This window comes from Ranitomeya imitator, chromosome 1 (assembly GCF_032444005.1).
Source record: "Ranitomeya imitator isolate aRanImi1 chromosome 1, aRanImi1.pri, whole genome shotgun sequence".
Lineage (NCBI taxonomy): Eukaryota > Metazoa > Chordata > Amphibia > Anura > Dendrobatidae > Ranitomeya > Ranitomeya imitator.
In genome coordinates, this window is record NC_091282.1 from 114,541,152 (window position 1) to 114,558,294 (window position 17,143).

Genomic DNA, 17,143 nt, shown 5'->3' on the forward strand with positions numbered 1-17,143 from the left:
TGGTGTTGTTGTTTTATGGTAAGGCATCAGTATCTTCCTAGCTGACTGTCTCACTATGGGCCACGGGATGCACATTTTATACGTGATCACCTTCTTGGAGGTCCTCACTTCTATGCAGTGATTACACGTCCTGCACTTGCAGAAGTATAAGGGATTCTGTAGAAAAATAGCAGAAATTAAAAGGTGGCCCTCACTGTCCCATAAAATAGTGTTATTCAAAACCAGCTTTGCACCATGGATGCAGGAGTATGTGAGCTACATGCAGGACGACAGCCATTTTGCGTCACATTACGCATCAGCTGGTCCCAGTATGGTGTGACGTACCGTAGTAAAGCACCGCCTTTTATAGGGGATGGCTTTCACGTTTTTTTGAGAGAAAACATGTTAACTAAGTACCATATATTATTTTCATTTGCAGTGCTATTTACTGCAGGTTATTTAATCATTGTTTCTATCTTTGTTTACCTATGTAATAAAAACATCAAGTGATGTCATCTTTTGACCGAAGCATATAAAAAAAACCTACTTCCACAAACGCACTATTACATTATAAGAGGACCTGAAGAAGAGATTTTTGAGCAGCAGAGGGATGCCATCCTGAACCTCCAAAGAAGTTTGGCTTCACAGGAGATCTCAAATAATTTCAAGTCCCCTGGGGTCCTAAAAATGGCACGCATTATTATTACCGTAATTGCAAATAAAAAATATATACAAGCTTAAATCCCTTCCTTTTTCCCCAATTCAAAAACAAAAGAAATGTGACTGATGAACCAGCACCTCGCCTCCCCGCCTGCTGTCATTATTGCGTCAGACGGATCACATAATCTCCAAATTTCACCAACGTAACGTTCTGCATTCCTTAGGGACACGTAAGATTATTATTATTTATTTATATAGCACCATTGAGTCCATGGTGCTGTACATGAGAAGGGGTTACATACAAGTTACAGATATCACTTACAGTAAACAAACTAACAATTACAGACCTATACAGAGGGACGAGGACCCTGCCCTTGACGGCTTACATCCTACAGGATGGTGGGGAAGGAGACAGTCCGTGTCAGTGCAGGCTGTAGGCTTTCCTGAAGAGATAGGTTTTTAGGTTCCGTCTGAAGGATCTGAATGTGTTTGATAGTCGGACGTGTTGGGGCAAAGAATTCCAGAGGATGGGGGATATTCGGGAGAAGTCTTGGAGGCGGTTGGATGAGGAGCGAATAAGTGTTATGGAGATCTTGGGAGGACCGGAGATTACATGAGGGAAGATCAGATCAGTTAAGATCAGTTTGGCACAGTTTTACACAGACACCCCATGTCCACACAGGCCCAGGGAGGCACAGGGAGTGAGAAGATGTGGCCCACGCAGTTACTGACGTGGCACCACACTCGTTCACAACCCTGAGAGGCCACTCTCACTAGCACCAGTGAAACAGCGTGCTGCAATCCCAGTAGGACTGCCACCAGTTCCTTGTTGGATATAAGCCCAGTCCGTTAACGGGATTATATTTAGCCAGAAACCAGCCAAAGTAGCATGGATAGTTAAACCGAGAAATGGACGTGTGGATTCATGGATTGTGATAAGAAAGCAGCTCAAGGTTATATTATATATTTAATCGCCTTTAGTCCATCAAAGGAAAAATAAGTTGCAGGTATCGAAATAAACCAAAGTTAGGAATTTTTCTTTAACAACCTAAATAATGAAAATTATACAGCATGTGTGTGTATGTATATGTGTAATATATAAAGCCATGCATGATTTGGGATGATGCTGAAACTTTCCCCAAGCTGACGCAGAATTTTGCAGTATATCTGTATGTAAATCCTGAGCATGGCACCAGTGTCATTTGTATATCCTGTATCTTGCAGCATATACAGCTCTGGCAAAAAATTAGAGACCACTGCAAAATGTTCAGTTTCTCTGAGTTTTCCCTATATAGGTACCATATATACACGAGTATAAGCCGAGGCACCCACTTTTGCCATGGAAAACTGGGTAAGCTTATTGACTCGAGTATAAGCTGGATATGTATTGTCCCCCTCATCCCTGTCCTTGTATGCATGGCTTCCCCGGTCTCCTAGCTGTATGCATGGCTGGGCGTCCTCCCCCTTCTGTGCATGGCTCGGCGTCCTCCCCCTTCTGTGCATGGCTCGGCTTCCTCCCCCTTCTGTGCATGGCTCGGCGTCCTCCCCCTTCTGTGCATGGCTCGGCGTCCTCCCCCTTCTGTGCATTGCTCGGCGTCCTCCCCCTTCTGTGCATTGCTCGGCGTCCTCCCCCTTCTGTGCATGGCTCGGCGTCCTCCCCCTTCTGTGCATGGCTCGGCGTCCTCCCCCTTCTGTGCATGGCTCGGCGTCCTCCCCCTTCTGTGCATGGCTCGGCGTCCTCCCCCTTCTGTGCATGGCTCGGCGTCCTCCCCCTTCTGTGCATGGCTCGGCGTCCTCCCCCTTCTGTGCATGGCTCGGCGTCCTCCCCCTTCTGTGCATGGCTCGGCGTCCTCCCCCTTCTGTGCATGGCTCGGCGTCCTCCCCCTTCTGTGCATGGCTCGGCGTCCTCCCCCTTCTGTGCATGGCTCGGCGTCCTCCCCCTTCTGTGCATGGCTCGGCGTCCTCCCCCTTCTGTGCATGGCTCGGCGTCCTCCCCCTTCTGTGCATGGCTCGGCGTCCTCCCCCTTCTGTGCATGGCTCGGCGTCCTCCCCCTTCTGTGCATGGCTCGGCGTCCTCCCCCTTCTGTGCATGGCTCGGCGTCCTCCCCCTTCTGTGCATGGCTCGGCGTCCTCCCCCTTCTGTGCATGGCTCCGCGTCCTCCCCCTTCTGTGCATGGCTCCGCGTCCTCCCCCGTTCTCCTCTGTTATACTCGCCCTCTTCGCGCTGTCCTGAATGTCCCTGCATCTCCGTTGTCACGGCGCCGGCAGCTCTCATCGGTCGCATGGTACCCCTCATTAAGGTAATGAATATGTGCTCCATGCCTATGGGAGTGGAGACGCGTACATATTCATTACCTTAATGAGCAGTGCCACGTGACTGCTGAGGAGAGGAGAGCTGCCGGCGCCAGGACAACAGAGATGCAGGGACGTGCAGGACCACTCGAGGAGGGTGAGTATGATGTCACAGCTGCCGGCTCCTGCCGCTGCTTCCCCGCCGGCTTTCTGGCAATGACTCGTGTATAAAACGAGGGGGGCGTTTTCAGCATAAAAAAGTGCTGAAAATCTTGGCTTATACACGAGTATATACGGTATGTTTTTGAGTAAAATGTACCGTATTTTTCGGACTATAAGACGCACCGGACCATAAGACGCACCCCAAATTTGGGGTGAAAATTGCAGAAAAAAAGATTTTTTATAACATGGGGGTCCGTCTTATTGTCCGAATTTACAGTATCTTATGGCGGTGGCAGAGCAGGGTCACAGGAGGCAAGGTGGGGTGATGCTGGGATGAGGAGGTGCTGGGATGAGAAGGTGCTGGGATGAGAAGGTGCTGGGATCAGGAGGTGCTGGGATCAGGAGGTGCTGGGATCAGGAGGTGCTGGGATCAGGAGGTGCTGGGATGAGGAGGTGCTGGGATGAGGAGGTGCTGGGATGAGGAGGTGCTGGGATGAGGAGGTGCTGGGATGAGGAGGTGCTGGGATCAGGAGGTGCAGTGAGAGGTATGGCGTGAGAGGGGTCCCTGGCGTACCATGCAGGCTTACCTAGGTGGCAGAGGTGCGGTGGCGGGGGTGTGGCGGCAGAGGAGGCGCAGGAAGCGGGGTCCCTTTCCCCAGTATGGTGATGCAGCAGGCCCGGTATGCAGCAGAGCCGGGTGAATCCTCTTGTTATCGGTGGGCGCGGCCATCTTCCTGAGGCCGCGCGAGCGCTCTGCTCCCGGGGCTTCAGGAAAATGGCCGCGGGAGGCCGCGCGTGCGCAGATGGAGATCGCGGCGGCCATTTTCCTGAAGCCCCGGGAAGCAGAGCGCTCCATCTGCGCACGCGCGGCCTCCGGAAAATGGCCGCCACCACCGATAACAAGAGGATTCACCCGACTCTGCTGCATACCGGGCCTGCTGCATCACCATACCGGGGAAAGGGACCCCGCTTACTGCGCCTCCTCTGCCGCCACACCCCCGCAACCGCACCTCTGCCACCGGACCTCTGCCACCGCACCTTTGCCACCTAGGTAAGCCTGCATTGCGACTATTTAGACGCACCCCCCATTTTCCCCCCTTTTTTTGGGGGGAAAAAGTGCGTCTTTTAGTCCGAAAAATACGGTAAATTGTTCTTTTATTCTATAAACTTCTTTTGTATTTTTTTTTCTGAAAGTCAAAACTTGAAAAAAAACAAAAAAAACCCCAGTGCTTTCAGACCTCAAATCATATAATGAAAACAAGTTCATAATCATTTAGAAACAACAATACTAATATTTTAACTTAGGAAGAGTTCAGGAATCAGTATATTGTGGAATAACCATGATTTTTAATCACCGCTTTCATGCGTCTTGCCATGCTTTCCACCAGTCTTTCACACTGCTTCTGGCACAAAAATGTAAGCAGTTCTTCTTTGTTTGATGGCTTGTGACTATCCATCATCTTCTTGATCACATTCCAGAGGTTTTCAATGGGGTTCAGGTCTGGAGATTGGGCTGCCCATGACAGGGTTTAGATGTGGTGGTCTCAGAGCTGTATATAATGATAGGGACCACCACAGCCAAGGATGCAATTGTCCATTTAACTTTTTTTTTTACTTACTTGACTGTTTATTTTATTTTTCCCAGACCATCATAAAAACTTCTCCAGCCACAACTCATCTGCAGAGTTTACACCAAAGACACATTTTACTTCTCATATTTCCAGCACCGTCCCCATCTATTCCCAACCTGCACAAACTCCTCATCCTGCTGAAACCTCAGTGCTAAGCCTTCTACTGCTGTATTTGTACCTTTCTGGCACTTGCTAAGTGGGATGGTACTGGTACTGTATGTGCACACGTTGCGGATTTTGCTGCGGATCCACAGAGGTTGTGACACTGCGGATTCGCAGCTTTTTCCCATGAGTTTACAGTACCATGTAAACCTATGGAAAACAAAATCCGCAGTGCACAAGCTGCGGAAAAAAACGCGCGGAAACGCTGTGTTGTTTATTCCGCAGCATGTCAATTTTGTGCGGATTCCGCTGCGGTTTACACCTGCTCCATAATAGGAATCCGCAGGTGCAATCCGCACAAAAACTGCAGTAATTACGCAGTAAATCTGCAGGTAAAACGCAGTGCGGTTTACCTGCGGATTTACAAAAACAGGTGTGGAAAAATCCACAGTGATCCCACCTACTTGTGCACATAGCCTTAGTGCTCCACATAATGGTGCCCACTGCTCCATACAAAGTGTTCCTCCCCCATTGTGCCCTGTATATGGCAAAATTACCCTCCATAAAATATGAATACCCTCTGTGAGTGCATTAGTAAGTAATAGCTCCCACATTTTGTCTCTAAGAAAGTGATAATCTCTCCTTTGTGCCTCTTTAACTGTTACGAGAGTGACATTATATTATAATAATGCAAGTGACCACTGACATTTAATATTGTTCCCTGAGTGCCCCTTTATCAATTAATACAGTAATAATGACTCCAGTGTATGTCCACCTCCATACAGTAATAATGGCCCCAGTGTGTCCTCCGTCCATACAATAATACTGTTCCCAGTGTGTGTCCTACCTCCATACAGAAATAATAATTATTATTATACATTTTTATAGCGCCATTTATTCCATGGCGCTTTTACATTGCCCAAGTGTGTGTCCCCCACTCCGTACAGCAGTGATAATGGCTCCAGTGTGTCGTGCCCCATACAGTAATGGCTCCAGTGTGTCGTGCCCCATACAGTAATGGCCCCAGTGTGTGCCCTCCCTCCATACAGTGATAATTGCCTCAGTGTCCCCCTCTGTGCAGTAATAATGGTCCCAGTGTGTCCTCCCTCCATACAGTAATAATCACCCAAGTGTGTCTTCCCCCATACAGTAATAATGGCCCCAGTGTGTTCCCCCATACAGTAATAATGGTCCCAGTATGTGTCCCCCCTCTATACAGTAATAATGGCCCCAGTGTGTCGTGCCCCATACAGTAATGGCCCCAGTGTGTACCCTTCCTCCATACAGTGATAATTGCCTCAGTGTCCCCCTCTGTACAGTAATGGCTCCAGTGTGTGCCCTCCCTCCATACATTGATAATTTCCTGTGTCCCCCTCTGTACAGTAATAATGGTCCCAGTATGTGTCCCCCCTCCATACAGTGATAATTGCCTGTGCCCCCTCTATACAGTAATAATGGCCCCAGTGTGCCCTCCCCATACAGTAATAATCGTCCAAGTGTGCCCTCCCTCCATACAGTAATAATCGCCGAAGTGTCTTCCCCCATACAGTAATAATGGCCCCAGTGTGTCTTGCCCCCATACAGTAATGGCCCCAGGGTGCCCTCCCTCCATACAGTAATAATCGCCCAAGTGTCTTCCCCCATACCATACAGTAATTATGGCCCCAGTGTGTCTTGCCCCCATACAGTAATGGCCCCAGTGTGTGCCCGCCCTCCCTCCATGCAGTAATAATCGCCCAAGTGTCTTCCCCAATACAGTAATAATGGCCCCAGTGTGTGTCCTCCCTCCATCTATATATATAATTGTCTAAGAGGTACTTCCGTCTGTTTGTCTGTAACTTCCGTAATGGAAATCCTAGGTCACTGATTGGTCGCAGACGGCCAGCCGCGACCAATCAGCGATATTGGGGCGGGATTTAAACAAAGCTTCACTTTTTACTATTGATGCTGCCAATGCAGCATAAATAGTAAAAACATATAATGTTAAAAATAATAATAATAAAAAAAAACATTCTCAGCTTCCGCCGTCCGCGGCACCCTTTCCCGCTCCTCGCGACGCTCCGGTCCCAAGAATGCATTGCGGCAGTGACTCAAGATCACATAGCGGTCTCGCGAGACCGCTACATGATCACAGGTAATTGCCACAAAGCATGCGTTAGAATCGGGCCACCATCTAGTACAGTAATAATCACCCAATTGTGTGTCCTCCCTCCATACAGTGATAATAGCTTGTGCCCCCCCCTCTATACAGTAATAATGGCCCCAGTGTGTGCCCTCCCTCCATACAGTAATAATGGCCCCAGTGTGTGCCCTCCCCCATACAGTAATATTCGCCCAAGTGTGTGTCCTCCCTCCATACAGTGATAATTGCCTGTGCCCCCCTCTGTACAGTAATAATGGCCCCAGTATGTGCCCTCCCTCCATAAAGTGATAATTGCGTGTGTCCTCCCTCCATACAGTAATAATGGCCCCAGTGAGTGCCCTCCCTCCATACAGTGATAATGGCCCCAGTGTGTGCCCTCCCTCCATACAGTGATAATGGCCCCAGTGTGTGCCCTCCCTCCATACAGTGATAATGGCCCCAGTGTGTGCCCTCCCTCCATACAGTGATAATGGCCCCAGTGTGTGCCCTCCCTCCATACAGTAATAATGGTCCCAGTGTGTTATGAGTGCTGGTCGTTGTGGGTGGGCCCCATGGCTTGAGTAAGTATTGGTGACCACCTTATCTGCTCCCCTTCCTCCATCTCTTTCCTCCCCTGGCAGCTACGCTACTGCCTGTATTGGAAGTAAAAATACCATTATAGTAGATGATTAAGCGCTTTATCTTGTGCTTTCTCATGTGCCCCAGCCTGCATGTACAGTATGAATATAATATTTTTCTGAGTAGGTTAATATTGATGTGCACATTTTTCTTTCCAGTTCCTGCATTGTTTGGGCACTGTGCTTCTCCCTGTTGCACACATGCTGCAGTGGTAAATGTTGTATAAATGCTGCACTTTACACAAACTAGTAACTGTGAGACATTTGCAGTAGTTGGGAGGCCTTGATAAACTTCTGCAGACACACAGAATAACAAACGCTTGCTCAACCGTGCCCTAGCTAGTAGACCAGCGTGGGATACTTTAATCATCAGTCTTTATCACTCGCTTTCACTTATTTCCTTTTTTTATAGATGATTTCGGCTGGAAAAAATGCCTCTGAATTATTTCCTGCAGTTGTAAAGAATGTCGCCAGCAAAAATCTGGAGGTAAGATGTAATGTATATATAATTCAGTACTGTTTATTTTGTGGGGGTTAAACACAGGATTGCAAGAATTGCATATTAAGCATTTCCATGAAAATGCACATAGTTTTTAAAGGGGCTGTTCATGCTTGGAGCTCTCTATGTGACTGCAGACTAGTGAATCCTGTGAGGACTCCCAGGGTTGGCGCTTGGAGCAGGCAGGCGTATGACAGCATTTATGCGATTTGGATACATGCGTTCACGTGCCAACTAATGTGCGCGGCCTCGCTCAATGTAAGGGAACGGAGTGAGGCCAGGCACGTCTAGTCAGAATGTGGCCGGAGTTTTCAACTCCCATCCAATACCTGCACCTTGGAGTCCTGACAGTGTGCACTTAGCGCGCTGTGAGGATTCACATGTCTACAGTCACATAGTGACTGCAGATTTGAGCCCTAAGCCTGGACAACCCCTTTAATGCCTTCCAGACATTGGTGGTAAATATCCACCTGAAGAAGACGGAGCACACCGTTGAAACTCGTTGTGGTTTTACCCTAAGGCCATGTGCACACGTTCAGTATTTTTCGGGTTTTCGCTATAAAAACGTGATAAAAACGTGAAAAAAAACGCTTACATATGCCTCCTATTATTTAAAGTGTATTCCGCATTTCTTGTGCAAATGTTGCTTTTTTTTCTGCGAAAAAATCGCATTGCAGAAAAAAAAGCAACATGTTCATTAAATTTGCGGAATTGCGGGGATTCCGCACACCTAGGAATGAATTGATCTGCTTACTTTCCGCATGGGGCTGTGCACACCATGCGGGAAGTAAGCAGATTATGTGCGGTTGGTACCCAGGGTGGAGGAGAGGAGACTCTCCTCCACGGACTGGGCACCATATAATTGGTAAAAAAAAAAGAATAAAAATAAAAAATAGTGATATACTGACCCTCTGATGGCCCCGGTGTCTTCCCGCCTCTCATCGGTGCATGCTCTCTCTTCCATTCCTATAGATGCTCTGTGTGAAGGACCTGCGATGACGTCTCCGTCTTGTGATTGGTCGCGTGACCGCTCATGTGACCGCTCACGTGACCGCAACGTCATCGAAGGTCCTGCACACACACACCATCTATAGGAACGGACGCCGCTGAGGAGATCGGCTGTTTGCAGGTAAGTATAACCATTTTTTAAAAATTTTTTTTAATTATTTTTAAACATTCCATCTTTTACTATTGATGCTGCATAGGCAGCATCTATAGTAAAAAGTTGGTCACACTTGTCAAACACTATGTTTGACAAGTGTGACCAACCTGTCAGTCAGTTTTCCAAGCGATGCTACAGATCGCTTGGAAAAGTTTAGCATTCTGCAAGCTAATTTCGCTTGCAAAATGCTAAAAAAAATGGGAAAAAAAACGCAAAAAAATGCAGATTTCTTGCAGAAAATTTCCGGTTTTCTTCAGGAAATTTCTGCAAGAAATCCTGACGTGTGCACATACCCTAACTGGTGTCTGTGTTCTCCTTCTAAGCTCCTGAGACCGGCTATTCTGTTCCTGTTGCCAGTCTCTTTTCCCCGTTGGGGGGTATCCAGCTGGAGCTGCGGGGACCTGCGCACTTATTTCCTCCTCATTGGGACGGCCACTAGTGCTCCTTCTACAAACCGCCATTTGTTGTTCTACAACTAGATGTGCGCGGCCTCGCTCAATGTAAGGGAACTGAGTGAGGCCAGACACGTCTAGTTGGAATGTGGCCGGCGTTTTCAACTCCCATCCAATACCGGCATCTTAGAGTCCTGACAGTGTGCACTTAGCGCGCTGTGAGGATTCACATGTCTACAGTCACATAGTGACTGCAAATTTGAGCCCCAAGCCTGGACAACCCCTTTAATTCCTTCCAGATGTTGGACGTTGCGGACTATCCTGTTTGGGAAGGCATTCTTGCAGTTATCAGTAAGTGATGGTGCGGAGACAGAAGCTGTGCCGGTGCAATCACTGCGGGAACGCTGTGTAACTACCAGCCGGGCTCCTGCTGGATAGCTGACGGCCTGGGGAAGCACATGGGAAGTAGGAGGGAGAACCACAACCAAGACGTAGAAGGTGACAAACTACCACTGAGGGAGTATGGGAGGAGGGGGAACGGTGCAGTACACGGAGACGGATACTTGCAATGTCTTCTGACGTGAGCTGTTCTGTGCCCCGAGCCTGCACATCTTGATTGTGAGATGTGACCTGTCATGACCGTTCTCCCTGCTTACATAGTTCTGTCTCCAAACAGGCACACATGAAATCAGGCTTGGTCTGGGGGCTGACTTGCATAATAAACAAGTAGCAAAAGACTCCCCATGATCTGTGACTTCTTATACAGACAAATATTATAAATGTTGACTCGTTTCTGAGCGGCTGCCATTTTTTTCTGCACCCCACTTTGTTTGCGCAGTTGAGCCTACCTGTTTTCATGTTGATTGTATGGATTTTTTTACCTCAATTTTTCAATGAGCACAATTCTGGTCAGACCTCTCCTGACAGTAGATGGGCGTAACTGGGTCCCACAGGTTGTTGCCAGATGTGATGGCACTGCTGGACATGTTCGAATCTCCAAGGGAAGTCGGCATGATGCATCTTTCATCTGGTGCAATAAGTTCCTTTGGCCGATGTAAACGCTGCCCGTTTCTTAGTGCCCCTTCAAAGGATCTTGAACAGTCTGCCTTAAAATCTTTGCCTGGAAGAAACCCTGTTGACGCAGTATAATGACCTTGTATCTAGTGCTTTGCTCAGCCTTGCCATGGTGTATGACCCGTAACATGAATCTGTCTTCCACAACCTCACCTTTGTAGCAGAGTTTGGCTGTTTAAAATCTCCTACACAGCTGTTTCTTTTTCAGTTAATAACGGTTTCAACCTACATATGGAAATAATTATCACATGTTCAGTATAATAGCTTTCTCATATATCTGACTCTAATCCTATAAAATACCTGATTATGTGCAAGTGTGCCTAAAAGAATGAAGGCTATTTTGAAGGCAAAGGGCGGTCACATTAAATAAATATTGATTTGATTTCAATTTCTCATTCACTTTTGCATTTTAATTGATAAAAATAATTTCACTTTGGCCAGTCCTCACCATGCTTCCTTTTTTCCATGACTTCTTTGATGTTCATTCCCATATCATTCTTGATAGTACTGAGACAACGCGCCTTTGATCTCCCATTCCCTTTTACCATTGACCATGCTGGGTAGCATCACCTTTTTAATGAATTTGCTCTCATCATGTGCCCAAACTATGTCAGGTTCTGTCTGGTGATCTTGCCTTTCAGGGACAGTTCTGGGTTTATATAAAACAGGGCAGCATGAGACTGTGACTGTTTTTTGGAGGCCAAACCAATAGGCTGAAATGAATTCTCCTCAGCGGGCCGGACTGGAACAGCCAGAGGGCCGGATGTGACTTTGCCCAGGCCTTATCTGGTGCATCTTTATTGGTGATCATAGGATTTGTAGAAGTCTTCCTCAGCACCACAGCTCAAAGGCATCAATTTTTCTTCTGTCTGCTTTAGTCCATGTCTCATAGCCGTATATGTCACAATTGGGAACACAATTGTAGTGATCAGTCTTTGAGTAGAATTCTCCAGCCCTTCCATATTTGGTCCATGCTTGCCGTGACTGCTCACCCCAGGGATAATCAACACTTAGTCTCTGCTATTCAGGTGCCACTGTGATTAGTGAGGGACTCAAGAAAAATGAAGGGACTTCCTCTTTGGTGATGGATCACGATTCTGGTGGTCTTGATGTGAGGGAAAATCGTATCTTCTAACTTTCTTGTTTCTACTGCAAGATCGACTTCTTCAGATTCTTCTCGTTCTCTGCCAGCAGGGTTGTATCATCTGCTTATCTCAGGTGAGTCACCTGCTGGGGTCAACATAGGCAGAAGGACCATCAAAGTCCAGCTTCCTCATGATTACTTCCATGTAGAGGTTGAAAAGGGAAGAGGATACATCTTTTTGTGCTGTTTTTGATCTTAAACCATTTTGTATCTACAGATGCATTTTGCACTTTAGCTTATTGATCTTCATAGACTGACCGGCTTAACCTAATCAGATGCGCCATTACACTTGCCTCACTTGGTGCTTCCCAATGCTTAAGGTATTCAACACAGTCAAAACTCTTGGTATAACCAATGAAGTACAGGTAGACCTTCTAGTACTCCCTCGTCTGTTCTGTAATCCACCACAGGTTTGCAATGTGATCATTTATGTCATCTCTGCCCTTACGGGAATCCATGTCGGGCCATCAAAGATGTTGCCCTTGCTCTTCTGAAGACTCTTTACAACTGCTTTGCTGACATGGGGGATCAGGGCGATGGTTCTGTAATTGGCACTGCACCTAGCATCCACTTTTTTGTCAGTGGAAGGAAAATATTGATATCATGCTGGTTGCTAATTACATTCCCATCATCATGGTTTTTGATAGTTGTTTGCTGAGACTTCACTTGTTTCATCATGGCACACAAACCTCTGGTGTAGCCCTTTTTATAGGCTTCTTCTAGAATCCTACATGGGGCATCCAGGAATTTATTCTAGTCTTTAACGGCTTTGACCTTTTTGGAACCTGCCCCTGGCCTTCACCTTTCTCCTTTTACTATTGCTCTTTAGGATGGTTGCAGTTAACCAATTCTTATCACATATTGGCTTCTTTTATGACACATGCTGTTAACGCTTTCACCACCTTGGCAATTTTTTTTTTTTCTTCTCGTTTTTCATTTTTTCTTCCCCTTCTTTAGGAGCCATACATTTTTCTGTACACGTAGCCTTATGAGGGCTTGTTTTTTGCTGGACGATTTGTACTTTTGATTGACATCATTCATTTTATCATGTGATGCATCGGTAAGCAGCAAAAAAAAGTGCATTGAAATTTCACAATTTTTTAAATTTATTTATCATGCTTACTATATGATAAAACTAACCTGGCAATGTGTCTTTCCAGGTCAGTACGATATAGGGCTCATACTCACTTGCAAGAAACTCGGATGAGTCTCGCACGTCAATACCCAGTGCTGCACCCGGCACTCAGGAGTGGAGCGTTCAGCCAGCTTCATGTATTGCTATGCGGCCGCACGCTCCACTCCTGAGTGACGGGTGCAGCGCCGGGTATTGACGTGCGAGACTCATCCAAGTTTCTCGCAAGTGAGCATGAGCCCTTACGCAGATACTGAACATGTATAGGTGTTTTTTTGTGTGTTTGTTTTTTTTAGCTAAGTGATGACATTTTTTTTAAAGTTTGTTTAGCCACTCCTCCCCAAAAGAAAACAAAAAAAGACAAAACCTTCGCTTGTGTCACTATTTACTGAAAATCGTAAACCCTTTCAATTTTCAGGATATAGTGCTGTGTGATGGCTTATTTTTTTGTGCCCTGATCTGACATTTTTACTGATAACATTTTGGGGTAGATATGATGTTTTGATCACCTCTTATTGCACCAACAAAATGTAATTCTGACTCTTAAGGCTGGCTTCACACTCAGCGTATGAAAATACGGTCCGTATATTACGGCCGTAATACGCTGAAATGTCCCGAAAATAGTGGTCCGTAACTCCTCCGTAGGCAGGGTGTGTCAGCGTTTTTTGCGCATGGCATCCTCCGTATGTAATCCGTATGGCATCCGTACTGCGTGGTTTTCTCGCAGGCTTGCAAAACCAACATACCGCTATAGAAATGATCCATGTGTCCCAAAAAGAAAAAAATATATATATATATATATACTGTGTATATATAAGGGTCTTCAGTGACTGGATTGGGCGTAGAATAAAATACTCCAACAACCATTGTTTTTATTTCATTAAAATAATTTTAAATAATGTGTTTGTGTTTTATTTAACCCTTTACTACAATTGGATTAATAATGGATAGGTGTCATAATTGACGCCTCTCCATTATTAATTAGGCTTAATGTCACCTTACAATAGCAAGGTGGCATTAACCCTTCATTACCCCATATCCCACCGCTACACGGGAATGGGAAGAGAGTGGCCAAGTGCCAGAATAGGCGCATCTTCCAGATGTGCCTTTTCTGGGGTGGCTGGGGGCAGATATTTGTAGCCAGGGGGGGCCAATAACCATGGACCCTCTCCAGGCTATTAATATCTGCCCTCAGTCACTGGCTTTACTACTCTGGCGGAGAAAATTGCGCGGGAGCCCACGCCAATTTTTTCCGCCATTTAACCCTTTATTTTAAGAGCTAGAACGGCCAAATTTTGCAGATACACACTACTGACATTAGTAGTGTGGAATCTGCAAAAAAAATGGAGAGAAGACATGGTTTACTGTATGTAAACCATGTCTCAAATCATGTCGGGTTTTAGGAAGGAGAAAGAAAAAGCCGGTAATTGAATTACCGGCTTTTTGCTATATCGCGGCTGTATGAAGTAAGAATATATATACATATATGTGTCTCACTTACATATATATATATATACCTATTCTATGTGTACATATTTATTCTACCTATTCTAATGTCAGCTGTCAGTGTGATTTTACTGTACACCGCACTGAATTGCCGGCTTTTCTCTCTAACACCGCTGCGTATTCCTCGCAAGTCACACTGCTGGTCCGTGTGTAATCCGTATTTTTGGGGCTTCCATAGACTTTCATTGGCGTTTTATTTGCGCAATACGGTGACAAACGCAGCATGCTGCGATTTTCTACGGCCGTAGAAAGCTGTATAATACTGATCAGTTTAATACGGCAGATAGGAGCAGGGGCATAGAGAGTAATTGTGCCGTATTTTTTGCGAGTTTTACGGACGTAGTTTCTGCGCTCTTACGTCCGTAAAACTCGCAAGTGTGAAGCCGGCCTTACTGATCGGATTAATTTACTTTATATTTTACTTTTATATTTCAGACTTTTCCAAACTTGGCAATACCAAATATGTTGATTTATTTTTTTTATTTTTTTCCTTAATTGTTTTATTTTTTAATAGGGCAAAGGGAGGGTGATTTTAAACTTTTTTTTTCCAGGACGTCCCTCCTGACAGCACCCTGGAGGACGTCCTCCTCCCCTTGCTGGGACAGGAAACACACGAGAGTTCAAAAGGGCATGTCCCACCCCCCAATCCTCAGTGTTTTTCCTGTCCCTGCAAGGGACGCACGAGAGAAGCTGCGCAGCTTACCGGAGCTCAATGGGATCGTGCGGCTCGTCCAATACCCTTCCCCCTGTCAAGAAGCTCAGGGCAGAAACCCTCCAGAGAGGGGGTCCCTCTGCTCCAAAGAACAGGAGAGGCGAAGTTCCTGTGGCAGCCGCTCCTCCCGGCGGGAGGCTCTCGGCTGCGATGCGGTTCCATGCGGCGCGGCATCCAGAGCGGTGCGGCGTCTGGCACGGTGTCTTCTGACGGAAGTCCCGAGGAACAGCATCACTTCCAGTTTCGCGGCATCTGTTACCGTCACTTCCAGTGACGCGGTAAAGTGCGGGGAGAGCGTGTGCGCTCCAGCGTGGGACGCGCAGCAGCAGTAGCGCTCCTGATCCAGCGTTGGAGCTGCGGGGACCTGCTACCGAAGTCGCTATGGAAGGCATGCCAGCTGAGGAAGGGGTGAGTGCGCATAGCGCTGTCCCCCCTATCCGCACACATGCTCAGGTTCACCCCATTACTTCTCCCTATCTTATGTCATTTAAGGATAAGGGAACCCCCGCTGCCCCCTCTGCTAAAGTTAAGAAGTCAAGCAAGGCCTCTGGGAAATCCAATAGATGCCCTATATGCAGCATGAAGCTCCCGGACACTCATGCTAAAAACTTGTGTGCAGATTGCACATCCAAGGTTATGAGGGACGAACAGCCGACACTCTTGTCAGAGATGAGGTCCCTAATACGTGAAGAAGTTCAGGCTTCTTTGTCCAGTATTGTGGAAAAGTCCAGCCCTGTTCCCAGCCGCAAGAGAGCCAGACGGGAGCGAGACTTAAGAGACCCGGAGTATAGTTCTGAGGACGATTCTGCCTCTGAAAACTTCATCTCAGAAGAGGAAGGGGAACTTCCTTCAGGGAGTCAGGACCACCGAAGAAAATACCTCTTCCAGGCAGAGGAGACGAATGAGCTTGTGCAGGCTGTGCGGAGCACAATGCAGATTGAAGAGACATCTAAGCCTCAATCCAGGCAGGACCTGATGTTTGGGGGACTTATGTCACGCAGGCAGACAGTCTTCCCAGTTAGTGAACATATCAAGGCCATGATACTGGAGGAGTGGAAGGAGGCAGAACGTCGGCTGGTTTTGACTAAAGACTTCAAAGCTCGTCTACCTTTCGAGCCAGAAGAAGTCAAACTTTGGTAGGATATACCCAAAGTAGATGTTCCGGTGGCAAAGGTTGCTAAAAAGACAGCCATACCATTCGAGGACTCATCAAATTTGCGCGATCCCATGGATCGGAAAGCCGACATACTGCTAAAAAGGGCCTGGGAATCGTCTGCAGCCCTAATTAAGACCAACATAGCAGCTACCTCGGTAGCTCGGTCTATGTACCTATGGATGGGTCAATTGGAAGAACATCTATCCAATAAAACCCCCAGGTCTGATATTTTAAAGGGAACCTGTCACCCCGTTTTTTGAGATTGAGATATAAATACTGTTAAATAGGGCCTGCGCTGTGCGTTACTATAGTGTATGTAGTGTACCCTGATTCCCCATGTATGCCGAGAAATACATTACCAAAGTCGGCGTTTTCGCCTGTCAATCAGGCTGGTCTGGTCAGGTGGGCGTGTTCACAGCGTTCTTTTCTTCCCCAGGTTTCCGTTGGTGGCGTAGTGGTGTGCGCATGTCCAAGGTCCGGATTCCCTGTGCCCACGTGAAGACACAGCGCGCGATCTGCGCTGTCATTCCTTTCATCGGTGCGGGCGGCCATCTTCCTGGGGCCGCGCGTGCGCAGATGTAGTGCTCTGCTGCACGGGGCTTCAGGAAAATGGCCGCGGGATGCCGCGCGTGCGCAGAAGAGATCGCGGCGGCCGTTTTCCCAAAGCCGAGTTTGCATCTCGGCTTTCGGAAAATGGCCGCCGCGATCTCTTCTGCGCACGCGCGGCATCCCGCGGCCATTTTCCTGAAGCCCCGTGCAGCAGAGCACTACATCTGCGCA

The 17,143-nt window shown here is 47.2% G+C and overlaps 1 protein-coding gene across 2 annotated transcripts in view; it reads left to right on the top strand.

The window, feature by feature from the left end:
* The window catches only part of AP3B1 (adaptor related protein complex 3 subunit beta 1), a 354,978-nt gene that overhangs the window by 39,676 nt on the left and 298,159 nt on the right, over positions 1-17,143 (top strand). For both annotated transcript variants that reach the window (XM_069749950.1, XM_069749942.1), the window contains exon 3: positions 7,999-8,073. In XM_069749950.1, coding sequence (XP_069606051.1) covers positions 7,999-8,073 — 75 coding nt within the window. The remainder of the gene's footprint in view (positions 1-7,998; positions 8,074-17,143) is intronic.